Consider the following 26,482-nt stretch of genomic DNA (forward strand, 5'->3'; position numbering starts at 1 on the left):
TTTCTGACAGTAAGAGCTGTTTGGCAGTGGAATAGTCCCCCTTGGGAGGTTGTGGGCTCTGCTTCCTTGGAGGCTTTTACGCAGTGGCTGGGTGGCCATTCGTCATGGATGCTTTAACCGAGATTCCTGCACTGCGGGGGGTTGGGCTAGATGACCTTGGGGTCCCTTCTAGCTCTTAAGATTCTACGGAAGAGGCAGTGATTAGCGAAGAGAGAGGTGTTTCACTCAATCATTTTATTTGTATGCCGCCTCTCTAAAGTTAAAACTGCTCAAGGCAGCTTAAAGGTAAAGGGACCCCTGACCATTCGGTCCAGTCGTGGCCGACTCTGGGGTTGCAGCGCTCATCTCGCTTTATTGGCCGAGGGAGCCAGTGTACAGATTCTGGGTCATGTGGCCAGCAGGACTAAGCCGCTTCTGGCAAACCAGAACAGAGCACGGAAATGCTGTTTACCTTCCCGCTGGAGCGGTACCTGTTTATCTACTTGCACTTTATCTATTTATCTACTTGCACTTTGATGTGTTTTCGAACTGCTAGGTTGGCAGGAGAAGGGACCGAGCAACGGGAGCTCACCCCGTCGCGGGGATTCGAACCGCCGACCTTCTGATTGGCAAGTCCTAGGCTCTGTGGTTTAACCCACAGCGCCGCGGCAGCTTACAACATATAAAAAACCCCACATAACTACAGATGGACAGGGTATAAAAAAATTAATAATTATTATTATTTGTGGGTGTGGGTGTTTTTTTAATTATTATTATTATTATTATTATTATTTACTATCACACCCCCAAAAGTTTTGGGTTCTCCCTTCGTCGCAGCTTTGGATCCAGCAGAGGAAGGCATGTCTTTTTGTCTCCAGGTTTCCGCTCAACTGAGACACAAACACACCGGGGGATAAACAAATTAATAGTAATGAATAAAACACCTTTAGGATGAAGGGAAAAGAAAGCAGGGAGAGAGATGTAGGTTAGACAAGGGGTGGGGAGGGAAAACTCCTCGCTCTCGCTACTCCTGCTCTATCCTGCTCTCCCTCCCCATAGAACACAAGAGCCCCGCCGGGGCGAGAAAGTTGGCAACGCGCTCTTGCTGCGCTTCCGCCCGTTTTTTGCCGCTGTGCGCATTGCAAGCGCCGAGCCCTGCCTTTCCACGCCGAGTCACCCCCTCCCCGGAAAAAGACCCTCTGCATTCCTCATCCTTGCACCCCCCACCCTCTCCAGTGCATGCACAGAGCTGCACCTGTCAAATTTCTGCCTCTCTAACCCCACCCCACAAAAAAAAAACACCCAACCCAGTTGCTGTGCGCTCCCAGGCGCCCTGCCAGGGAAACCACAGACCACCAGCAGCTGGAGACAGATGGCACTGTCTCGCCTTTGTTCATTTCTTCCTTTATTTATTTATTTGCTGGGTGGGTGGGTGTGTTTTAAGGCCCAGGGAAGGGTTAAACGGGCGAGCGAGGTTGTTCTTCCCAGACTGGAGCCGGAGGAGCCATCGCTGGGAACTGGAGAGGGAGGTTTGCGCGCGCGCGCTCTCTCCGGCTCCGAAAGTCCTTTCCTCTTCCTCCCTCTTTTGTGGGCGAGAGTTGCAGAGAGACCGGCCCCTGGTAAGGGGGCGAGGCGCCCGTGCACCCGCCTGGTGGGGCTGCAACGCCTGGTGGCGTGCGCCCCCCACCCCGCGCAAGACTTGCATGCGTGCGCGTGTGAATGCGCAGGAGAGGGTTTTTTTTTTCTTGGCAGATGCAGCTTGCCAGTGCCGCGGGTCTCTGAGACCGATTTGCAGGAGAATCCGGGGCTCAGCACCTCCGGTTGCAAGGAGGATCTCAAAGGGGTGTCAATGCTCTGGATGGGTCAGTAACGTTTAGGGGAAGGATAGTGAGTTGGAGAGGTCCTGGGGAGTCCGGATTCAACCCTCCGTTTCTCTAGGTAGCGCTGGGAATGCATCCTGTCTGTAATCCTGGAGAGCTGCTGCCAACCTGTGCTCAGCATCACTGGGCTCCTGGGCTGACTTGATAAGAAGGCAGCTCCCTGATTTCCTGCATCAAGCAGAGAACCACTGAACCACCCTGTCTGCCTGCTATCTGCTTTTTAGGATGCCTGCTTTTAATTTTACGGGAAGGGTCGAGTTGGAATGGGATCCTGGGGTCATCTAGTCCAACCCACTGCAATGCTGACTTTGGAATAGCAAACAGCAGGAGGGGAGAAAGTGAGTTGTGGGGAGGGGGGCTTCCCTTTAAGACATTATAATCATAGAGTTGTAGTGCTGGAAGGGACCCTGGGGGTCATCTAGTCCAACCCCCTGCAATGCAGGAATCTCCTATCTGAAAGCCCAGAGAGCTGCTGCCAGTCTGTGTACGCAGCGCTGAGCTACATAGACCAATAGTGTGACTTGGTATAGCACAGCTTCTATCCTATGTGCCTACACTGCTTTTAGTTTCTTGTGGGGTATAAACAGTCTTCTTCTTTGGCGATCACTCGTAGCTGAGTAAAATTCTCTTCCATAAACACGGTTTTAACAATGAGTCCATAAGTGACTGTGGAGGCGAATTCTGGATCCACACGCCCTTCCACAGTGGGGACATTGGTTTCCGGGTGGGAGTTGATCACAGTGTGGATTTGCCAAGCATGCCTTCCTCTTAGCACGCATCCTGAGTTCAAGTGTCTTCAAAGCCCATGACACCTTTGGTAAAGGCTGTTCTCCAACTGGAGCGCTCGCAGGCCAGTGTTTCCCAGTTGTCGGTGTTTATACTACATTTTTTTAGATTTGCCTTGAGACAGTCTTTCAACCTCTTTTGTTGACCACCAGCATTACGCTTTCCATTTTTAAGTTCGGAATAGAGTACAGTGGTGCCCTGCAATACGAATGCCTCGCAAGACGGAAAACTCGCTAGACGAAAGAGTTTTCCATTTTGGAGGTGCTTCGCAAAACGAATCTCCTATCGGCTTGCTTCGCGAGACGAAAATGTCTTGCGAGTTCCTGCGGGGGTTTTTTTCCTTCCCCCCTTTTTCTAAGCCGCTAAGCCACTTATCAGCTGATCCGATCAGCAGATAAGCCGCTAAAAGCCGCTAAAAGCGCTAATCCGCTAATCCGTCAATGGGCTTGCTTCGCAAGACGAAAAAACCGCTAGACGAAGAGAATCACAGAACGGATTCTTTTCATCTTGCGAGGCACCACTGTAGTTGCTTTGGAAGACGATCATCAGGCATCCGCACAACATGACCAGTCCAGCGAAGTTGATGTTGAAGAATCATTGCTTCAACACTGGGGATCTTTGCTTCTTCCAGTACAGTGGTACCCCGCAAGACGAACGCCTCGCAAGACGGAAAACCCGCTAGACGAAAGGGTTTTCCGTTTTGGAGGCGCTTCGCAAAACAAATTTCCCTATGGGCTTGCTTCGCAAGACGAAAGCCCATAGGGAAATCTCCGGGGACCTCTTTTAAATGCTAGCGGTGGGGAGCAAAGCCTTCCCCCCCCCCCCGGCCTTCAGAAGAGGTCCAGGAAGGCTGGCGGGGGCCGAAAGGCTTTGCTCCCCAGCGCCAGCATTTTAAAAGCAGTCTGGGATAGCAGGGAAGCGCTTCCCGCTATCGCGGACGGCTTTTGAAGGCAGGAGAGGCATGCCGGCAAGTCTCCGCCAGCAGCGGCAGCGCTGCCGCTGCTGGCGGAGCGCTCCGCGAAGCCTGGGCGCGCTAATGTCAGCGCGCGCAGGCTTCGGGATGCGGGCGAGTCTCCGCCAGCAGCGGCAACGCTGCCGCTGCTGGCGGAGCGCTCCGCGAAGCCTGGGCGCGCTAATGTGAGTGCGCGCAGGCTTCGGGATGCGGGCGAATCTCCGCCAGCAGCGGCAACGCTGCCGCTGCTGGCGGAGCGCTCCGCGAAGCCTAGGCGCGCTAATGTCAGCGCGCGCAGGCTTCGGGATGCGGGCGAGTCTCCGCCAGCAGCGGCAACGCTGCCGCTGCTGGCGGAGCGCTCCGCGAAGCCTGGGCGCGCTAATGTCAGCGCGCGCAGGCTTCGGGATGCGGGCGAGTCTCCGCCAGCAGCGGCAACGCTGCCGCTGCCGCTGCTGGCGGAGCGCTCCGCGAAGCCTGGGCGCGCTAATGTCAGCGCGCGCAGGCTTCGGCATGCCGGCAGAGGTCCGCGAAGCCTTGGCCGGACAGCTTTTGAAGGCAGGCGGGGGGAGCAAAGACTTTCGCCCCCGCCAGCCTTCAGAAGAGGTCCAGGACCTCTTCTGAAGGCTGGCGGGGGGCAAAAGTCTTTGTCCCCCCTGCCTGCCTTCCCAGGGGCTTTTAAATCGCCCCGGACAGCGGAGAAGTCCTCCGCTGTCCCGGGGCGATTTTAAAATGCCGCCCGCCAGCATTTTAAGATCGCCCCAGACAGCGGAGAAGCCCTCCGCTGTCCCGGGGTTTTTTAAAATGCTGGGGGTGGGAAGAAAAGCCCTTGTCCCCCCCCCCAGCCTTCAGAAGAGGTCGGGGGACAGACTGTCCCCGGACCTGGTCTGAAGTCGGTTTCCCTAGGAACGCATTAATTGATTTTCAATGCATTCCTATGGGAAACCGTGCATCGCAAGACGAAAAACTCGCAAGAAGAAGAAACTTGCGGAACGAATTAATTTCGTCTTGCGAGGCACCACTGTACACTGATATTAGTTCACCTGTCTTCCCAAGTGATGTGTAAAAATTTTCAGAGACACCATTGATGGAATCTTTTGAGGTTATGTTCTTCTAGGATTCCATTAATATATTGTTGTAGCTGTGTCAGCTGGGAAAGTACACTAAATTGTTTGTTTGTTTGTTCAAAGCATTTCCTCTTGCTCTGCATCCAAAAGTTTTCCAGAGCAGCTTGTGGATCAAATTAACAAACCAGCTGAACAGTCCCCACTGTCCGGCTAACAATCTAAAAGACAACACGAAAGGAAAAAGGGATGGGGAGGGAAGATGAGTTGTTGTTGTTGTTTTGAGCAACCAAGATGGCAAAGTTCGAAACTTCATCTCTATACTCTTACATCCTTGTCTTTTTAAATCTCTGTCTCTTTCTCAGGGGAAGCCCTCCTCCCCAGCTCTTCTTGTGAAACACTGCTTTTTGTCGAGAGATCCCTGTCCTCCACCACCACAAAGAAATGCCCCGGGCTTCCTGTGGGCCTGGCGCATACCTGAGCAGATCCTTTTGGGGTGGCTTTTCCCGTTAAATAGACATTTACCCCCAAGGCCGCCATGCTGAGCTGAAGATCCAAAATGGCGGCCGAGAAGGGAAGAACGCCAAGCGTTGATCTCTACTTCCGATCTCTGCTCCAGCGGGAGATCCAGATCAAGGAGCACCGGGAAGAGAGCAGCCGAACAGGCCACGATCCCAAAGCAGCAGTGGAGAGATCAGGAAGATCCTCTCACGAAGCCAAGGCTGGGAACGACCAGGATTTCCTGAAAAGGGAGGCCCCGGAACTGGCCATGGGCGAGTCAGGCGGGAAGCCATGGAAACATCTGGAAGACGTGAAAGGAACACGATTCCCTTGCTCGGGATGGGGAAACCCTCCCTTGCTGGGGTCTCTGCCTCAGGACGATCCCAAAACTTTCCTGGCCACCTTTGAGGGAGTGGCGAGCGCTTGTCGGAGGTCTGGCAGGCTGTCGGGCCTTGGCAGAGAAGCTTCAAGGGACGCCACAAAGATTGCCGCTGTCAAGACGGAGGATTGTTGGAAAGCGACAGAGGATCTCCTGGGAGACGATTCGGTCGCCCTGGATGTGCAGCGGATGCTCTTTCGGGAGTTCCGCTACCAGGAGGCCGAAGGTCCCCGGGAGGCCTGTAGTCGCCTCTGGTACCTCTGCCACCGGTGGCTGAAGCCGGAGAGGCACTCCAAGGAGCAGATCCTGGAGCTGGTGATCCTGGAGCAATTCCTGGCCATCTTGCCCGCAGAGCTTCAGGGCTGGGTCAAAGATGGCTGCCCTCAGACTTGTGACCAGGCGGTGGCCCTGGCCGAAGGCTTTTTACTGCGACGGCGGGAGGCAGCCAAAACAGAACGGGAGGTGAGAACGTTTAGGGTCGCTTCTCAAGGATGTTTTGAGAGAGTTGTGAAGACCTCATACGTTGGCCACAATGAGAGCCCTGAAGTTGGGCCGGGCCGAAAGGCCCCCATCCACACTCCACATTTGAAGCAATATTGTTCCACAGTCATGACTTCCCCCAAAGGATCCTGGGAGCTCTTGAAGTTGCCGAGAGTTTGTAGGTATCCCTTGTTACCCTCACAGAGCTACAGTTCCCAGATTGGTTGAGCAATTATTATTATTATTATTATTATTATTATTATTATTATTATACAAAACAAATCAATACAAAATTACCACTTCCCCAGTGGCACAAAACATTTGCTTAAAAAAAGGAGGCAGAGCAGTCTATTGTCACATCTCTTGGTCTCCAGGGAAATCAGACGTCTGCAGTGTATTTCGACGACAAAAAACCAAATAGAGATATTTAGCCACTAACTTGGTGAGCTCTTGGTCGTTCCCCAGTAATAGAAAATGTATGACCTTCGACTCTGGTTTCCATTTGGGGATACAGAGTTGATCTAGAAATTGCTGGCGGAGATCAGCATATAGTTTACAATTGAGAACCATATGTGTGAGGGTTTCCACCAGGTGGTCTTCACATGGGCGAGTTCTTTCTCCTTCCACCCTTCCTGAGAACCTTCCCCAAAGGAGGTCTGACGGATTTGAATTAAACCTTGCCAGCGAAAATGCCCTTCTTTCTTGAGGGTTAAGCAGAAATTCAAGGTAATTGTGGTTAGTTTGAATTTATATATATATATATATATATATATATATATATATATATATTTGCTTTCGTAGATTTTCACGGGTACAGGAATGCAGGTTTTGGTGTCTTCGGGTGTCTTCCCGTGTAAGAGTTGGGGTGTCTAGGCGACGTTTCGACGAGGTCTCACTCGTCATCTTCAGGCTGGTGCTTTCGGCTTCTTGTTACTGGAACAGAGCAGGATCTCAGTGTTTGAAGACACCCGAAGACACCAAAACCTGCATATATATATATATATATACATATATATTATAATAATAATAATAATAATAATAATAATAATAATAATAATAATAATAACAACAACAACAACAACAACAACAACAATTTATTATTTGTACCCCGCCCATCTGGCTGGGTTTCCCCAGCCACTCTGGGCGGCTTCCACAGAAACCAAAAAACACTAAAATATCATACATTAAAAGCTTCCCTGAATAGGGCCGCCTTAAGATGTCTTCTAAAAGTCAGGTAGTTGTCCATCACCTTGACATCCGATGGGAGGGCATTCCACAGGGCGGGCGCCACCACCGAAAAGGCCCTCTGCCTGGTTCCCTGTAGCTTCGCTTCTCGCAATGAGGGAACCGCCAGAAGGCCCTCGGCGCTGGACCTCAGTGTCCGGGCAGAACGATGGGGGTGGAGACGCTCCTTCAGGTATACTGGGCCGAAGCCGTTTAGGGCTTTAAAGGTCAACACCAGCACTATGAATTGTGCTCGGAAACGTACTGGGAGCCAATGTAGGTCTTTCAAGACCGGTGTTATGTGGTCTCGGCGTCCGCCCCCAGTCACCAGTCTAGCTGCCGCATTCTGGATTAGCTGTAGTTTCCGAGTCACCTTCAAAGGTAGCCCCACGTAGAGCGCATTGCAGTAGTCCAAGCGGGAGATAACTAGAGCATGCACCACTCTGGCCAGACAGTCCGCGGGCAGGTAGGGTCTCAGCCTGCGTACCAGGTGGAGTTGGTAGACAGCTGCCCTGGATACAGAATTGACGTGCGCCTCCATGGACAGCTGTGAGTCCAAAATGACTCCCAGGCTACGCACCTGGTCCTTCAGGGGCACAGTTACCCTATTCAGGACCAGGGAGTCCTCCACACCAGCCCGCCCCCTGTCCCCCAAAAACAGTACTTCTGTCTTGTCAGGATTCAACCTCAATCCATTAGCCGCCATCCATCCTCCAACCGCCTCCAGGCACTCACACAGGACCTTCACCGCCTTCACTGGTTCTGATTTGAAAGAGAGGTAGAGCTGGGTATCATCTGCATATTGATGGACACCCAGTCCAAACCCCCTGATGATCTCTCCCAGCGGCTTCATATAGATGTTAAAAAGCATGGGGGAGAGGACGGAACCCTGAGGCACCCCACAAGTGAGGGCCCAAGGGTCTGAACACTCATCCCCCACCACCTCTTTCTGAACACGGCCCAGGAGGAAGGAGCGAAACCACTGTATGACAGTGCCCCCAGCTCCCAGCCCCTCAAGACGGTCCAGAAGGATGTTATGGTCGATTGTATCAAAGGCCGCTGAGAGATCCAGCAGAACTAGGAAACAACTCTCACCTTTGTCCCTAGCTCGCCGGAGATCATCAACCAGTGCGACCAAGGCAGTTTCAGTCCCATGATGAGGCCTGAACCCCGATTGGAAGGGATCCAAATGGTCCGCATCCTCCAGGCGTGCCTGGAGTTGTTCAGCAACCACACGCTCAATCACCTTGCCCAAGAATGGAAGATTTGAGACTGGGCGATAGTTGGCCATACTGGCCGGGTCTAAAGATGGTTTTTTAAGAAGCGGTTTAATGACCGCCTCTTTCAGCGGATCTGGGAATGTTCCCTCACAGAGGGAAGCATTCACCACCCCGCAGAGCCCATCGCCCAGCCCTTCCCGGCTTGCTTTTATTAGCCAGGATGGGCAAGGATCAAGGAGACAGGTGGTTGGTTTCACGCGTCCAAGCAGCCTGTCCACATCCTCGGGGGTAACGGATTGAAATTGATTCCATGCAACTTGACCAGACAGAGCTCCAGCACTCTCCCGCCCCAGCCCTGCTCCCACGGTGGTGTCTACCTCCTTCCGAATATGAGTGATTTTATCTGCAAAAAACTTTGCAAAATCGTTGCAGGAGATCTTGGGGTCTTTACAAGGCCCCGGTGGTAAAGGTAGTTCCGTTAAATTGCGGACCACCTGAAAGAGTCTCCTGCTACTATTTTCTGCAGATGCAATAGAGGCGGTGAAGAAAGTCTTCTTCTCTGTCGCTATCGCCACTTGGTAGGCTCGACGTTGAGCTCTAACCTGTGTCCGGTCAGATTCGGAGTGAGTTTTCTGCCACCGACGCTCTAGCCGTCTCAGCGATTGTTTCATCGCCCTCAGCTCCGAAGAAAACCACGGGGCTGTCCGGGCTCCATGCAATCGGAGAGGGCGCTTCGGAGCCAGACAGTCGATAGCCCTGGTTAACTCCGCATTCCAGCGGGCCACCAGGGAATCAGCTGAAAGGCCATCAACATGGGATAAAGCATCCCCTACCACTCTCTGGAAACCATTTGGATCCATTAAGTGGCGGGGGCGGACCATCCGAATTGGTCCCACCTCCCTGCAGAGGGGAAGGGTCGCGGAGAAGTCCAGTTGCACCAGGAAGTGATCTGACCATGGCACTTCTTTGGTTTCACTTTTACTTAGTGTCAGATCACCCACGTCACTAGAGGTAAATACCAGGTCTAAGGCATGTCCATGACTATGAGTTGGGCCCAACTTATTCAGGGACAGCCCCATGGAGGCCATGCTTTCCACGAAGTCCCGAGTGGCCCCTTGTAAGGTCGTGTCGGCGTGGATGTTAAAATCCCCTAGGACAACCAAACTAGGTGTCTCCAGGAGAACATCCGCCACGACCTGAAGCAGGTCGGACAGGGAATCCTTGGTGCAGCGGGGAGGTCGGTACACCAGTAGGAATCCTGTACTGCCCCTATTGCCCAACTTCCAGAACATGCACTCAGAAAACTGGGTCTTCCCAGTAGGACGTCTGATGCAAACTAATGACTTCCTAAAAATCACTGCAACCCCCCCTCCCCGCCCACATGACCTGGGTTGCTGTGCGTAAGAGAAACCTGGTGGGCAAGCGGCAGCAAGGACAGGCCCATCTGCCTCATTCAACCAGGTCTCTGTCACACAAGCCAGGTCAAATCCTCCATCCACAATCAGGTCGTGGATGGCAGTGGTTTTATTCATCATTGACCTGGCATTACACAGCAACACCTTCAGGTTATGTGGGTTTCCCCTGTTGATTCCAGTATCCATCTGGTCAAGGCCAGACCCGGAGGCAGGGATAGTCTTCAAACAACGACTAAACCTGCCTCCTCGGTAATGACATGGTCTGGTCTTAGCGTAACTCCGCCTCCTGCCCATGATCACCGAGATCGGATGTCCCAATACATTCCCCCCTGTGGGACTTGTCCCAGCCATCGTGTTGGCTGGGGCCCCACTCCCAGGCAGCCCTGATCCCGCCCCTTAAAAACAAAACACAAACTATACAGAACCAATAAAACAACAGAAAACAAAAACAGAACAATTATACTAAAATTAATCCCCAACCAAATATCCATTACACCCACCCACCCCCAACAAGAGAAAAAAGGGGGAAAAAAGAAATACAAATTTAAATTGCCACCGACTGCTTGAGGACATTTTAAAACACATTGGAACAGGGAAGCAATTGCAAAACACTTCCCAGCTTCCCCAAAAGTTTGTTCCAAATAAGGGCCTGGGCCACGCCCCCTGGGCCAGTTGGAGAAGGCCCTGGAAGGGAGCAGGCCCTGCAGTCCTCACCCAGCCAATGGTCCGAGGCTTCCCTGCAGCAGGAGTCCCTTTATAGCTGGGAGAAAGGGCCTATATCGCCCTATACTCAGAGGTCTCAGGGCGGCTCACAGAAAAGATCACAACATATATAATCAGAATAAAATAAAAAACCCAATAACACCCCCCCCCCAAAGAGCAACATTTTAAAGGGTATAGGCCTGGTTAAAAAGGACCGTTTTTCCCTGGCGCCTAAAGGTGTGTAATGAAGGTGCCGGGCGAACTTCCCTGGGGAAAGCATTCCACAGACGGGGAGCCACTGCAGAGAAGGCCCTGTTCTCGCCTTGCCACCTTCCGGACCTCTCGAGGAGGAGGCACACGAAGGAGGGCCTCATAAGATGATCTCAGGGTCCGGGTAGGTTCATATGGAAAGAGGCGGTCCTTGAGGTATTGCGGTCCTGAGCCGTTTTAAGGCTTTATAGGTCAAAACCAGCACTTGGAATTGGGCCCGGAAAATAATTGGTAGTCATGACTTCCCCCTAAGGATCCTGGGAGCTCCGGAGGTTGCTGAGAGTGTGTAGGTGGCACCTGTCATGTGTCATGTTGGGGTTTTTAAGCTTCTCATTTAGCATGTCCCACAGCACTGCCTGGACTGCTAGTGGCGCGACCAATGCTCGGGCTGTCTCAAACACCTCGGGCCCGCAGAGGTTGAGGAATAGGCCCCGCTTACGCTCCTCTGACCCTTCCGTCAGCTTGTTGGCTTGGAGGTAGCAGTCGAACTGAGCGAGGTAGGAGTCCCATGATTCAGAGGCTGGCGCAAACGGCAGTAGAGGCATGAGTGAAGCCATGGTTCCGATGCAGAACTGCCAACTTTTCCCTTTTCTTGCAAGGAATCCTATTCGGAATAAGGGACCTTCCCTTAAAAAAAGGGGAACGTTGACAATGTCGACGTGGTGGGTGATGGATGGAACACAGTGCTCTAGCCAGAACGGTCAGCTCTGAATTGGGTTCTCTTCAGTGATTTCACTCAATGTTTCAGCTCAGTGATTCCACTCGGTGAGTGTCCTAACTGGCTGTGCTCTGGTGTCCATCCTATCCCACCTTTGTTGCCAGTATTAAGTAGTGGGTGGACGTATCAGACGACACAGCGATTTCTGCAAGTCGCTCTTTATAAGTAAGCTAGAATTGAACTGAACAGCTCAGCCGGCCTGCTTTTATAGGCAGCTGGCTATCAACATTGTAGCAACAACAATCCAGGGTTTCCCGCCTAAATTAACTGACGTGGACCTGAGTGAAAACTATATACAGTGGTGCCTCGCAAGACGAAAAGAATCCGTTCTGTGATTCTCTTCGTCTAGCGGTTTTTTCGTCTTGCAAAGCAAGCCCATTGACGGATTAGCGCTATTAGCGGCTTTTAGCGGCTTATCTGCTGATTGGATCAGCTGATTAGTGGCTTAGAAAAAAGGGGGGGGAGAAAAAAAAACCTGCAGGAACTCGCAAGGCATTGTCGTCTTGCGAAGCAAGCCCATAGGAAATTCGTTTTGCAAAGCACCTCCAAAACGGAAAACCCTTTCGTCTAGCGGGTTTTCCGTCTTGCGAGGCATTCGTCTTGCGGGGCACCACTGTACACAATACCCCTGGTGGCCAGGGATTCTTTGGGGGGAAGCTGTGTTTTATTGAAAGCTGGATGGTGATACTTCAAACTTAGAGTCCTACTGGGGCTCACCCAGCACACTTCATGGCCGGGCAGGGATTTGAACCCTGGTCTCCCAGATCCTAGTTCACCACCCCTGACCACTACACTCACTACTCTCCTTGGGGAGAGCATTCCACAAGCAGGATTGGCTAGATAATGGAGACCACCACTTTCTCCCTCTCCAAATCCCTTTGTCCTCAAGAAGATCCATGCTGCTCTCGTTTCAGGGTCCGGCGCTGATCCAGGAGGTGGGTTTGAACTTCCCTGCGGCTGAGTCGCCTCTGCCCGTCCTCGAGGAGACGCCACTCTGCTCCACGGTCAAGCAGGAGGGCGGTGCCGATACCAGCTCCCCTAGACTGGGAGGTGGGTTTCTCTTTATAGTCCCATCTTCCTTAGGTGGCTTTTGTCACCTGTGACTTCTTCTGCCCAGCGTTTGGGATTCACAATACATGGGAACCTGAGGCTGGGGGCCAAATATGGCCCTCTAAGCCAGCCTTTCTCAACCTGTGGGTCCCCAGATGTTGTTGAACTACAATTCCCATCACCCCTAGCTAGCAAGGCCAGAGGTCAGGGATGATGGGAGTTGTAGTCCAACAACATCTGGGGACCCACAGGTTGGGAACCACTGCGAGGGTGGCGCCATCTGCTGTTGGGCTCCCTGCATTCCACCCTATCAGCCGCAATGGGCAGCAGCTGCCATTGGATTTGCTAGTGGTTATTATGGTCCCCATATGTTAGTTGTTTTAGTTTATATGTTTAAGAGGGTGTCTTATATGTTTAAGTCGGTGTCTTAAGTCGATGTGCGGGAAAAGCTTCTTAGTTTAGATGTTGAAGAGGGTTGTTGTTGTTGTTGTTAACTGAATTAATATTCCACCCTTTCTCTACAAAGGGCTCAATGCAGCAAACACATTATACGATTTAGAAATACAAGCATAGCACAGAAATATTTTTAAACAGATCGAACCATTCCAGAAACAAATAACGATTAAAAACACCGAAAAGCAGTTGCAGTTTAAAATGTTATAAAGTTAATAATTACAATTAAAAACCTCCTCCTGTCCAGTGATCTCCAGGTTGCCGGGAACAGTATTCTGCAGCCGCCCAACGCCTAGGAAAAGAGAAGTGTATTCAAATTCCTCCTGAAAGTTAATACTGAAGGAGACAGGTTCACCTCACTAGTGAGGGTGTTCCACATCTGGGGAATTTAATCCATTTGTATTTAATTGTTCTGTTCTGCTCTGAAATGTGGAATTTTTTTTAAAAAAATGTTGGGTGGCTTTTTTTTTGGTATCTATGATGTAAACCACTTAGAGATTTCTTTGAAATATGGCATGGCATATAAATCACTTAAATGCAGTGTTATTTTCTAAAAAAGAAATGTTTAGGGGTACAGTGGTACCTCTGGTTGCGAACGGAATCGGTTCCGGAGGCCCGTTCGCAACCTGAAAAGAACGCAACCCGCGTCTGCGCACATGCGGGTCGCGATTCACCGTTTTCGCGCATGCGCTGACATCATTTTACGCATCTGCGCATGCGCAAGTGGCAAAACCCGGAAGTAACCCTTTTTGGTACTTCCGGGTCCCCGCGATACGCAACCTGAAAACGCACAACCTGAAGCTAAGGTAACATGAGGTATGACTGTACTCCCATTTTCCTACTCATATTAAAATACTGCCCCTTATTGGGGCGAAACTTAGATTCACAATATGTTTCGGGGTATGCATACCCCTGCATCCCCCCCCCCAGAAAAAAGCACTGCTTAAATGAATAAATTCTCTGTATTCCTGGCAGGTGATGGGTGGATCACCAAGGGCAAAGAGGAGAAGACACACCTCGAAAATACCGAGCTGGTCAAACTCTGTGGGGCCTCATGGGGAGGTCTCTCCTGGCCCCAAGAAGGGGGAGACGCCTCTGCGAGCCGCGACGGATCAGAAAAAGGGCGGGAAAAGTCCCTGGCGCCCAGAGAGGACGTGTTCCCCCCCTGTTTAGGAGAGAGCGGGGAACGGGGCCAAGCGGTCGTCGTCAAGAGGAGGCGCAGGAGTCGGGGGGAGAAGGTGTGCGGCATGTGCGGGAAAAGCTTCAGCCGGACCACGGTGCTTGTTGCGCACCAGAGGACTCACACGGGCGAGAAGCCGTTCATGTGCCAGGACTGTGGGAAGTGCTTCAGCTTGAAGTCCACCCTGGTGGCGCACGAGAGGACGCACACAGGCGAGAGGCCTTACAGCTGCTCGCAGTGCGGGAAGCGCTTCACCGTCAGCTCGGACCTCACGCGCCACTACCGCATCCACGTGGGGGAGAAGCCCTTCAGCTGCCCCGAATGCGGCAAGAGCTTCAGCCGCAAGACCCAGCTCCTCAACCACCAGAAGGTCCACACCAGGGAGAAGGCCTACAAGTGCTCGCGGTGCGGCGAGGCCTTCAGCCGCAGTTCCAGCCTCATGATCCACGAGGGCTCGCACACGGGCGAGAAGCCCTTCAAGTGCCCCGACTGCGACAAGTCCTTCAACACGTCCTCGCAGCTGGTCAAGCACCACCGCGTCCACACCGGGGAGAGGCCCTACACCTGCTCCGAGTGCGGGAAGAGCTTCAGCCAGCGGCAGATCCTCATGGTCCACCAGAGGATCCACACGGGCGAAAAGCCCTTCAAGTGCGCCACGTGCGGCAAGTGCTTCTGCGACCGGGCCGTCCTCATCCGCCACCAGAAGGTCCACACGGGCGAGAGGCCACACCAGTGCACCACGTGTGGCAAGAGCTTCTCTCACCGCGCCGTCCTCGTCCGGCACCAGAAGATCCACACGAGAGAAGCTCTGAACTTGCTCGGACTCCGGGAGGAGCCTCTGCCCAGCAAAGCCCTGTAAAGAGCCCAGACTCCGCCCCATGTTGCCTTGAGTCTCAAGGTGGCTACGGTTGCCCCCATAGCAATGTGGTTTGCCTGCAGTCTGCAGTGGCATTTCCCTCCTGACTTTGGTTGCATGGCGGCAAGGTTACCGGTATTTATTAGTTGAACTGCAGTGGTGCTGGAAAATGGTAAACCGTGGCTGGATGCTACAGGGGACCGGTTTTCTACAAAAACAAACAAACCAGAAATCATTTTCGGGGGGAGGGAAATAATTTGCCTGCTTTCATCTTGGACAGAGGTTCTCAACCTGTAGGTCCCCAGATGTTGTTGGACTACAACTCCCATCATCCCTGAGCTCTGGCCTTGCTAGCTAGGGGTGATGGTGTCGGGATCTCCGTTTGGCAGAGCTGATAAAGCTCATCCTCTGATGATAATTTGATGAGGCCTTTGAGGAGGCCTCAGGCACATTCAGCAGAGAATCCAAAACAGCACGCGGAAGTGATGAGATTTATGGCTACCTGTTATGCTTTATTTCCTACTACGCAGACAGCAAAGAAACATCCTCTCTCTGTGAAAGCAGAGAGCAACTGAACAACAAAGGAACGGGAAACCACTAACGTCACATCCATCTCCCGTGAGACTTCCAACATCCTGGAAGGTCTCTGGAATGTAAACAGAGTCCTGTGACTCCAAGCAGCTGCACAGTGGCAAAACAGAAACTAACAGATGGGAGTTGTAGTTCAACATCTGGGGACCCACAGGTTGAGAAAGGTTGATCTAGGAGAAGATAATCTGCAGTTACTTCTCGACTCCGACAACTGCTGGTGAAGTTGCTAGGAGAAACCCAGCCGATTTATGGCCCCTCCAAACATTGGGTTGTAGTCAGCCAACTCCTACTCTTGAGTAGATCCACTGAAATGAAATAACTAGGTTAATTAACTCCAGTGGCTCTACTCTGAGTAGGGCTCAAAGCCCATGCTTGTCCTACTGAGGTTAATGGACACAACTATCTTAGGTTTGCTCATTTCTATGCGCCTAGAACGTGGTTGAATACAACCCTGGTTTCGTTGTGGGAGTATACTGTAAAATATTCTTATCACTGTACATCAGCAGGAAATTACAGGATATGCATTGATGGGAAATAAAGCAGTGGTTCTCCGTGACCTTTGCAGACACAATAAGTATTGAAAATGGTATTGTGTGGGCCTTCCCTGATAGCACAAGGTTCACAAATTATCATGAATGTGCAAGACGGGCTCTCCATGTTCATGTTGTTAAGCTATACAGTGACCTGAAGGATATACACATAACCATGTGAAGCACATTTCGTTAGGGTGGGCACCCAAAGATTATTTTTTTAAGGTGAACATTTATTGAATACAGACTCATACTCGGTCATAAAAGACATTGTTTTTATTTATTAAACAAACGAAAGAAACTAAACCTTCTTTTTTTAAATTAACAACTAAACTTTACCTTAAAAATAAGACAAAAACACCAAATTTTTGCTTTAGCGATAACCAGGTGCGTACAAAGATACAGTCAGTTTTCATGATCTTTACCTTTAACCAGAGAATGCGCTAACCCAGACCAAAATGGATTAAAGTGTCTTCATCTTCCTGCCCCAAAGAAGGAGATATTGCTCACCAGATGTGAGCAAAACGGGGTGAGTGGAGCTGGAACAAAGACAGGAGACACAGGCAGAAGAAAAAGACTGGAATGGATCTGCAGCTTCTGTCTATGCTGTTTCTAGAGAGAGATGCTGGCAGAAGCTGCAGATCCATCCCAGCCTTTTTCTTCTGCCTCTGCCTGCTTCCATCTTCCTCCCTTCTGCCTTTGCCGTTTCCTTGCGGAGTCCTGGCGGCTGAGAGAGACACCTTGCTGCTCCGTACTCTCCTCCTCACCACAGCCCCTGATTTTTTGTTTTTTTTAACACCCTGTGTTCACACCAATGGGTCTCATTTATGCACGTGCACTGGCTAGCGGTCGGACGTATACTTGAAACAGCCCTCATTTTCAAAACTTGTTTCTACGTATTTTGGCTCATCGCTGTGCCATTCGTACCACAACCTTGAGCGGGACGTGCCTGCTCCTCCTTTCAAATTCTGGGGTCTTGCCATCAGCCTGCTGCTGCAATGGTTAGAGAAAGGTGCCTAATAATAATTATAATATTTGGGCCATTATCCCATTAGAGAAATCTTACTCAATCATATTAATTGCAGCCTTCCGATTGCTGGGAGACTGTGGAATGCATCACATCTCCCACACCCAAGACAGAGAATCAGAGTTTGAAGGGACCCGAGGGTCATCTAGTCCAACCCGCTGCAATGCGGGAATCTCAGCTAAAGCGTCCATGACAGGTGGCCACCCAACCTCTGCTTATAAACCACCAAGGAACGAGAGTCCACCACTGACCAAGGGAGGCTCTTCCACTGTCAAATAGCTCTTCCTGATGTTCTTCCTAATGTTTAGTCGGAATCTCCTTTCTTGCAACTTGAAGCCATGGGTTCGAGTCCTGCCCTCCGGAGCAGGAGAAGAAAACAAGTGTGTTCCATGTGACAGCTCTTGAGATATTTGAATATGGCTATCATATCTCCAGTCTCCGCTTTTGCAAGCTAAACGTACCCAGATCCTTCAACCGTTCCTCATAAGGAGAGTAAGCTCCCACCTCAGAGAGGGGAGATCCAATCGCAGGTAGCCCTTCCCCACTGCTGCAGATACTTCTGCAGCTCTTGCCTTGCAGTGTTTCTCAACCTTGGGTCCCCAGATGTTGTTGGACTACAACTCCCGCCATCCCTGAACTCTGGCCTTGCTAGCTAGGGATAATGGGAGTTGTAGGCCAAAATCAGGTGAGGACCCAAGGTTGAGAAAGGCTGGATTAGAGCATCGGCCTTGCCCATAGAAGACCCCAAGGCCTTCTCTAGCATCTCTAGCTAGAACTGGGACTGTCATCTCTGAAATCCTTCTAGTGAGTTTAGACAGCACTGAGCTCGATTCACCAGTGGTTTGGCTCAGTGTAAGCTTCCTGCGTCCTTGTGATAAAGTTGGAAATGTCAGGAAAAAGCAGCAATACGAGAGCGAGCTGCAGGTGGCTGGAATGCAAAACAGGATGTGAATGTTTGGGACTGTACCGGGAAAACAAAGGGGCAGTCTATCCTCCATACTGAGCACCGGATGTTAGCTCAGAGTGTCATCTGACCTGTACAGGAAGTACAGGGGTGGAGTTTATTCTCTCTACTGTTGGAGACTGGAGAGTGCAGACGCGTTTCTCTATACTGCTGCAATGACAGAAATAAAGACATGTAAATAGATTTCTGTCTGTCTCTTTCCCCTCCCTAGGGGAGGCAGGGAGGAGGGGAGAGTGGTGTGTTCTTCTCAAGCTCGAGGAGGATCGCCGATAGTGACCTAGCCTGTATCCTGCCGGGAGACGCAGACGGGGAGGTCAACAAGGAGCTCAAGCCGAGTGCCGGGAGAGTGGCCAGTTACCTCTGATAAGGCTTGAGAATCCGACAGAAAAGGGGGCAGATCCAAGGAAGGCTTGGATCTGAAAGATCCCAGCCCAATCCTATGTCTGCTTGGAAGTAAGGCCTGTTGGACTCAGTGGGGCTAACTCCCGGGTAAGGTGGGGCGTTCGGGTTGCAGCCTTAGGAGTGCAAACGCCTTCCTGTTTACACACAAGTAAGAACATAGGAAGACACCGGCTGCTGGATCAGCCCAGAGGCCCGTCCAAAATCCTGTTCTCGCAGGGGCCAGACAGATTCCCCTGATGGGAAACGCTGCGCGCCAGACCCCAGAGCACAGCAGCAACACTCTCCCTTCTTGTGGTTTCCAGCATTCGGAAGCACACTTCCTCCCAGCTCTGGAGGTGGCCGTAGCTGCTGTGGCAAGTAGCCATTGGTCAGCAGTGATGTCCACACAGGTGCACTTGATATGTTTGTGAGGAGAGGGCCAACGATACAGACCCGCCTTACAGGACTGTTGTGCGGATCATTGGCAGCGTGTCTGCGAAGCGCCGGACAATTAATCAGTGTTACTGTTATTTATAAGACATGGGTAATGTTTTAGATCTGGGGGTCCCCAACCATATGCCCACATATGCCAGTGTGGTGTAGCGGTTAAGAGCGGTAGACTTGTAATCTGGCGAACCGGGTTCGCGTCTCTGCTCCTCCACATGCAGCTGCTGGGTGACCTTGGGCCAGTCACACTTCTTTGAAGTCTCTCAGCCCCTCTCACCTCACAGAGTGTTTGTTGTGGAGGAGGAAGGGAAAGGAGAATGTTAGCCGCTTTGAGACTCCTTAAAGGAAGTGAAAGGCGGGATATCAAATCCAAACTCTTCTTCTTCTTCTACACAAGCATCACAGGACACTCAGACAGCCCCTCAGGGCGCTAACCTAGCCTCCAGCTCCTCCCAATGTTAGTTTTTATGGGTTTTGGTTGTTTCTGGGGGGTTTCCTTCTTTTTTGTTTTTTGCTTTGGGGATATGATTTGCTTGAAGGGGGACATTCTGATGACCGTCTCCTGTAAAATGGGCCTTTTCGTGGCGCCCTCAGCGCCTTAGATTTGCCAATGTGCCCCTGGTTCCTAACAGGATGGTGGCCCTGTGTTTAGAGACTTCCCTTTTATTTCTAAATGCTTTTTGTGTGTGTCTTCTGGATCTCCTTTGAATAAAGGCCTTTGAATTGGTTAACGGGCGTCTGTAGTTTGTTCCGTACACGTACACACAAAAACCTCGCCATTTCGGCAACATCACAGGGCATTAATGAGGCGGTCAGGCTGCAGGCCCTGCCATTGGCACCCCTCACAGAACTACAATTCCCAGAATCCCCTGGGGAGAGGGAATGACCGTTAAACCACTCTGAGAATTATAGCTCTAGGAGAGAGAATAGGAGTTTCCCCTAACAGGTCTGACCACCCCTAACGCACAACACTTCCCAGAATTCTTTGCGGGGAAGCCATGACAGTTTCCAATTCCTTTCCATTCTCCTTGTCCCCCAAATGGTCACTGAACACGCACCCATCCTTCCATTCCCTCGCCCTCTAAAAATTTTCTTACAGCTTTGCAGAACTAGGGGTTTCCCTGAAGCCCACTGTGACCCCCCTTTTGAGCATGGGTTTGGCCACACAAACAACAACACGCACCACTTGAATGCCGGAATTGAAGGGAATTTTGGCTCTGGACCACATTTGAACGGGCCTTAGGATTGCAGCGCTATCCCTGCAGAAAGTAAGCCGAGTTTACATTTTGTGTGTGTTCATACATACAGAAATGTGTGCTCCCAAATTAATCTAAAGTTCAAACGCATCTTCATTCTTGCATAGCAACTTCTCTTCAGAAGAACAAGAAGTTGCTTTTTCAACTCCTCCGGCAATTTTAATGTATCCAGAACAAAGCCAAACTAGATTTCTCCAGGGAGGAAACGTTCCCCCCCTTCTCCCCCAACTGCCAAGAACATTTCCCTGAAAATTAAATATATTTACAGTAAGACCAAAGATACATCGCTTGCTCCCCTACAATCACAGATCTTCATCAACCTGGCGTCCTGGCAGATGTTTTGGGCTACATTAGCTCTAGACAGCAAGCGCACAAAAAGAAACCCTCTTATCGTATTTTTCGCTGTATAAGATGCACTTTTTTCCTCCTAAAAAGTAAGGGGAAATGTGTGTGCGTCTTACGGAGTGAATGCAGACTATGCAGCTCTCCGTCTTGCTGTTCTGGCTTCAGGCATAGCTGCGCAAAGCCTCTTCAGCGAAGCGGGAGCGTTCCTCCTGCTTTGCTGAATAATAATAAAATAATTTTATTTATATCCCCCCCTCCCCAGCCAAAGCCGGGCTTAGAACGGCTTAGAACAGTAAAATAATACAGCATTCTAAAATCAATTCATTAATAATAGGCTTTGTGCTGCTCTGCTGAACCCAGCACAGCAAGAGGGAGAGCTGCGCAGCGCCTCTTGTTGTGATGCCTTAGCCTGATCCTCCCTCCTCCTTCCTCCAACAACATTTGATTCAGAATATTTTTTCCCCTTGTTTTCCTCCTCTAAAAACTAGGTGCGTCTTATAGAGCGAAAAATACGGTGCTTTCATTCCCACCCCGCATAGTGAATGTGATAATGCGGAGGCAGGGAGCTTTGGCTGAAAACAGCGTCCTCCAGCTGCACCTCTGCGGAATCTACGATACGAATGTCATCACGCCGACTGCTGTTTCTTCTGCCAACGGGTTTCCTCCATTTGGGAAGATGCGCCACTGGAAAACCACTGGGACTCGAGTCGAACCGGTTCTCGCATACCGGGCACTTGGCCATTTCCTCCCCGGCCTGGATCCTCTGGAGTCGGGAAGCTGGGCTGAAGCTTTTCCCGCATTCCGCACACAGCTTCTCTTCCACGTGGATGAGCTGGTGCCTCACCAGACTCGAGTTGGAGGGGAAGCCCTTTTCACAGGCGGTGCACTTGTAGGGTTTCTCTCCCGTGTGGACCCTCTCGTGCACAACGAGGCTGGAGGGGCGGCTGAACCCTCTCCCGCAGACGGAGCACTTGTAGGGCTTCTCTTCCGCGTGGATCCTCTGGTGGGTGATCAGCTGAGAGCTGAAGCTGAACCTTTTCCCGCACTCTGCGCACCAGTACGGCTTCTCCTCCCGGTGGATTTTCTCGTGAGCGATGAGGCTCGTGGCGTGGCTGTAGCTCTTCTCGCACGCCGAGCACTTGTAGGGCTTCTCGCGGCGGTGGGTCCTCTCGTGCACCACCAGGGAGGGCTTCTGGTTGAAGCTTCTCTCGCACACAGAGCACTGGTAGGGCTTCTCCCCAGTGTGGATCCTCTGGTGCCGGACGAGGCTGGAGCTCAGGCTGAAGCTTTTCCCGCACTCCACACATCGGTAGGGCTTCTCTCCCGTGTGGATTCTCTGGTGAGTAATAAGGTTGGACCTCTTGTTGAAGCTTTTCCCGCAGTCTGCGCAGGTGTGTGACTTCTCCCCGCTGTGGATTCTCTGATGTCTAACCAGGCTTGCCCTGTTGTTGAAGACCTTCCCACATGCGGAGCAAAGCTCTTGGCTCTCCTGTCCGGTCCCTATGTTGGCTGCGTTCTTCTCCAGCCCCACAAGAAGAACTGGTTCCAGCAGCTGCTCTCCAAGATGGCTGCCTGGCGACATGGATTGGGTCTCAGGGGCTTCCTGCTCTTCACGGGATTTGGACTTGGTCTCAGTGCTTTGGAGCAATGCAGCGTGTGACCCTGCCAGCTCAAAGTTTTCTGGTTGAAGACTCCTCCTCTCATTCTCTCTTGTTCTCTCAGCAACTCCTGGGGAAAGGAGAACATATATGAGCGTGATTCACATGTAGTCATCAGAAGAGAAGAGAAGAGAAGAGAAGAGAAGAGAAGAGAAGAGAAGAGAAGAGAAGAGTTGGAAGGGACCACATGGATCATTTAGTCCAACCCCCGGCAATGCAGGAATCTTTCACCCAACATGGGGATCAAACCCCTGACCCTGAGTTCAAGAGTCTGATGTCCTACCGACTGAGCTATGCCTCAGGTTGATAGATGCAACAATGGCACCGGCAACAAGATGGAGCAAAAAACAGAACAAAGGTGAAACAACATCTTAAATAGAGGGAAATGATAATAATAATAATAATAATAATAATAATAATAATAATAATATATTTATATCATGTATTTCCCCCCAGACCAGAACTCATGGTTGCTTACACAAACACAGATAAAAGACAAAAAACTTAAAAGATAATCTGTAAAAAGTAAAGGTAAAAGGTAACCACCTCTGGGTGGTTAAGTCCAGTCAAAGGCGACTATGGGGATTCGGCGCTCATCTTGCTTTCAGGCCGAGGGAGCTGGCGTTTGTCCACAGACAGCTTTCCGGGTCATGTGGCCAGCATGACTAAGCCACTTCTGGAGCAATGGAACACCGTGGTGGAAACCAGAGTGCACGGAACCGCCGTTTACCTTCCCGCTGCAGCGGTACCTATTTATCTACTTGCACTGGCATGCTTTCGGACTGCTAGGTTGGCAGGATTTACTTTAAAAGGTAATTAAACTATGATAGAATCTATCTATCTATCTATCATCTATCTATCTATCTATCTATCATCTTATTAAAAAAGATAAGGCAACCTGTTTCAGGAAGTTTTTTATGTTTAATGTTTTGCTGTGTTTTTATTATGTTGGAAGCTGCCCAGAGTGGCTGGGGCAACCCTGTCAGATGGGTAAAGGTAAAGGTACCCATGACTGTTAGGTCCAGTCACGGACAACTCTGGGGTTGCGGTGCTCATCTCGCTCTATAGGCCAAGGCAGCCGGCGTTTGTCCACAGACAGCTTCCTGGTCATGTGGTCAGCATGACTAAGCCGCTTCTGGCGAACCAGAGCAGCACACGGAAACACTGTTTACCTTCCCGCCGGAGCGGTACCTATTTATCTACTTGCATTTTGACGTGCTTTCGAACTGCTAGGTTGGCAGGAGCAGGGACTGAGCAACCGGAGCTCACCTCATAGCGGGGATTCGAACCACCGACCTTCTGATTGGCAAGCCCTAGGCTCTGTGGTTTAGACCACAGCGCCACGTAATATATTATCATCATCATCATCACCAACATCATTATCAATAACAACAACAGCAGCAGCAGCAGCAATTTTGAAGCCTTTTCCTTAAAACAAAAGGAGACAGTTCCCAGAGGCCTGTCAGAATAAATGAGACTTCACCTGCCGGCAGAAGGACAAGGAAGAAGCCAGTCTGACTTCTATAGGAAAGGAGAAAGCTGGTGTGACAAATTAGGGGAGCACAGATCTATCAAGACATGATGGCTTAAAGGATCCGCCCATTTGTAGACGCAGCCAACTTCTGGAGACAAAAAAAGCTTGTTTGTGGTTTCCAAGTGGCCTCACCTGTTGGCTCGTTGCAAGCATTTCCTTGAGGCCTGCACCGACGCTCAGCCCAGATCTCATTCCCTTGCTCCACTTTTGCCAACGTCTTGGGGTTTGTGATGGCTAAGAACAGGGAAGAGGAAAGAATGGGTAATGGGAATTGGATGAAGACACCCTTGTGTCCCTCTGTGGTTTGTATGACAACCCAGTATACCTGAAGGCGCGTCTCCACCCCGATCGTTCTACCCGGACACTGAGGTCCAGCTCCGAGGGCCTTCTGGCGGTTCCCTCGCTGCGAGAAGTGAGGTTACAGGGAAGCAGGCAGAGGGCCTTCTCGGTAGTGGCACCCGCCCTGTGGAGCGCCCTCCCAGCAGATGTCAAAGAGAAAAACAACTACCAGACTTTTAGAAGACATTTGAAGGCAGCCCTTCAGATTTAATGTTTAACAGACCACTGTATTTTGTTGGAAGCCGCCCAGAGTGGCTGGGGAAACCCAGCCAGATGGGTGGGGTATAAATAATAAATTATTATTATTATTATTATCAAGAAAGCGACTTGAGACACAGCGGGGTTGAAACAACCTTGCTGCGCTCCAGACCACCAATGGGTACAAACCCTCCCACTGCCCAGAATCCTATCCCACGTTATCATCCCCTTCCCAGCAAATATTACGTCTGAATGGCATACCTCCTACGTGGTCCCTGGCGCTGTGGAGATCCGTTGCCAGCAGCTCGTCCATTTGTTCCAGCCGAGAAATTGTGCCTGGCTTGGTGATGGCCAGAACTGGTCAGGAAGGAAGCCAGGGGAGAAGAGAAGGAAGTCACAGTCATTTCTGAGTCTACAGAAGGTGTGGGGAACCCTGGAGCCTCCGGGTCACTCTGTTTGGCCTCCCCAGACAACACCTGTCAGGAGCAGGCCAGCAAAACAATCACTCGTCTCACAAAGTAACGAGTTGGTTCACGAGGCCAGGCCTCATGAGCGCGGCAACTCGTCCCTGTAGATCTTGCCCCTATGAGGCAGTTGTGGGGACCAAAGTTCTCTGACTTCCTGCAGTTCCCCAAAGCACTCCCCAAAGCGCTGCAACCCCGCTGGCTGTCCTGGCTTCTTGCTTGGCCGCGCACAGCCTCTCCTGGGCAATGGGAGCCTTCACCCCCTGCCCGAGAGAGGCTGCGCGTAGCTATCCCATAAGCCAGGACAGCCAGTGGGGTCGCTGCACTGCAATCTCGCTGGCTGTCTTGGCTTCTGGGATTCAGAATATTTTTTTTCTTGTTGTCCTCTTCAAAAAACTATGTGCATCTTATGCTCTGGTGCGTCTTATAGAGCGAAAAATACAAATATAAGCAAAATTTTGCAAATACATACATATATATTCCAGATAAGCACACATATATAAAAAAGAACAGAAAAGAAGAAAAGAAGAAAAGAAAAAATAAAGAGGAAAGGAGAAAAGTTGGAAGAATTTCTTCCAAATTTATTCTACAAATATCTCAATATGAAAATAATAATAAAATTTCATCGATTGACTTCCATCGCTCACACTGCACTTCCTATATATATTTTAAGCAAGATTGTATCTGTTATTCCGTATTTTTCCAATACAATCTCACACAAGTATTCTAATCAATAAGTTTTCTAAATCTTTCATAAATCTATTCTGAACACAACCAATACCTTACATTTAATCTTTGTCTACATAAATAATCATTTAAACATTTCCATTGTTTTTGGATTATATTTTTTGGTTTTTGTCTTATCAAATCAGTTAACTCTGCTAATTCCAAGTATTCGCATAATTTATTCAACCATTCTTCTTTGGTTGGAACATAATTTCCTTTCCAATTATCGGCTATTAACATCTTTTAATATTTCCTGTAAACTGCTTAGACATTTTACAGTGGTCAAGCAGTGCAGACGTTTTGGTAAAGAAATAGAAAGCTTTCCCCGCGGCCAGTGGTTTAAAACCCAGACCTGCCCTCTTACCCAGTGAGGTCGTGTTCTCATAGTTTTCTCGCATGACATCCTTGTAGAGGGTCCTTTGGTGGGCATCCAAAAGGTCCCACTCGCCATCTGTAAAATCCACAGCCACGTCCTCAAACTTCAGCAGATTCTGGGAAGGAAATTGGGATTTGTGATCAGACTCGGGTAATCAGGCTGCTGTGTGTGTGTGTGATGTTTAGAATACTTGGGCCAAATCTACACACTATATAAAAAAAAATGCTGTGAATATGCTTTAAAAAAAACACGTTTTGAAATCTGTATGGAATTTGCCAATAGCTCACCAGCGCCATCTGGTGTCGCAATTTTATAACGCACTTTAAACACACTTAAAGCAATTATATTTGCAGCTGTATAGCTGAGTCCTGACAGTCTGCCTCCAAAGCTGCTCACACTGCCCAGTAGCATAATAATAATAATAATAATAATAATAATAATAATAATAATAATAATTTATTTATATCCCGTCCTCCCCAGCCAAAGCCAGGCTCAGAGCGGCTAACAACAGTAAAATAGCAGTTTACATAAAGTCACAGT

At 50.3% G+C, this 26,482-nt stretch overlaps 3 protein-coding genes across 5 annotated transcripts in view; 1 reads left to right on the forward strand and 2 right to left on the reverse strand.

Moving 5' to 3' along the window:
• LOC308580541 (uncharacterized protein) overlaps nt 1-26,482 on the reverse strand; it is an 87,250-nt gene that overhangs the window by 54,265 nt on the left and 6,503 nt on the right. The window lies entirely within an intron of this gene.
• Nucleotides 1,603-19,777, forward strand: LOC308580558 (uncharacterized protein). 3 transcript variants are annotated; one of them, XM_081182380.1, is made up of 5 exons: nt 1,603-2,197; nt 5,024-6,000; nt 12,482-12,617; nt 14,046-18,142; nt 18,609-19,777. In XM_081182380.1, exons 2-4 carry the CDS (start codon nt 5,218-5,220, stop codon nt 15,107-15,109), a joined length of 1,983 nt encoding a protein of 660 aa, XP_081038506.1. In that variant the 5' UTR covers nt 1,603-2,197; nt 5,024-5,217; the 3' UTR covers nt 15,110-18,142; nt 18,609-19,777. The 3 variants fall into 3 exon arrangements, with proteins under 3 accessions (XP_081038506.1, XP_081038508.1, XP_081038507.1); XM_081182382.1 differs by having other exon boundaries at nt 1,603-1,841; XM_081182381.1 differs by lacking the exon at nt 1,603-2,197 and having other exon boundaries at nt 4,107-6,000.
• Nucleotides 19,125-26,482, reverse strand: part of LOC308581250 (uncharacterized protein) — a 31,057-nt gene continuing 23,699 nt past the window's right edge. Inside the window, 4 exon segments of the mRNA XM_081183780.1 lie at nt 19,125-22,375; nt 23,972-24,073; nt 24,638-24,733; nt 25,931-26,057. Of these exon segments, the coding sequence (XP_081039906.1) occupies nt 21,168-22,375; nt 23,972-24,073; nt 24,638-24,733; nt 25,931-26,057 (1,533 nt within the window). The 3' untranslated portion in view covers nt 19,125-21,167.

The sequence above is a fragment of the Podarcis bocagei genome, assembly GCF_964188305.1.
Source record: "Podarcis bocagei genome assembly, chromosome: 2".
In the NCBI taxonomy this organism is placed as follows: domain Eukaryota; kingdom Metazoa; phylum Chordata; class Lepidosauria; order Squamata; family Lacertidae; genus Podarcis; species Podarcis bocagei.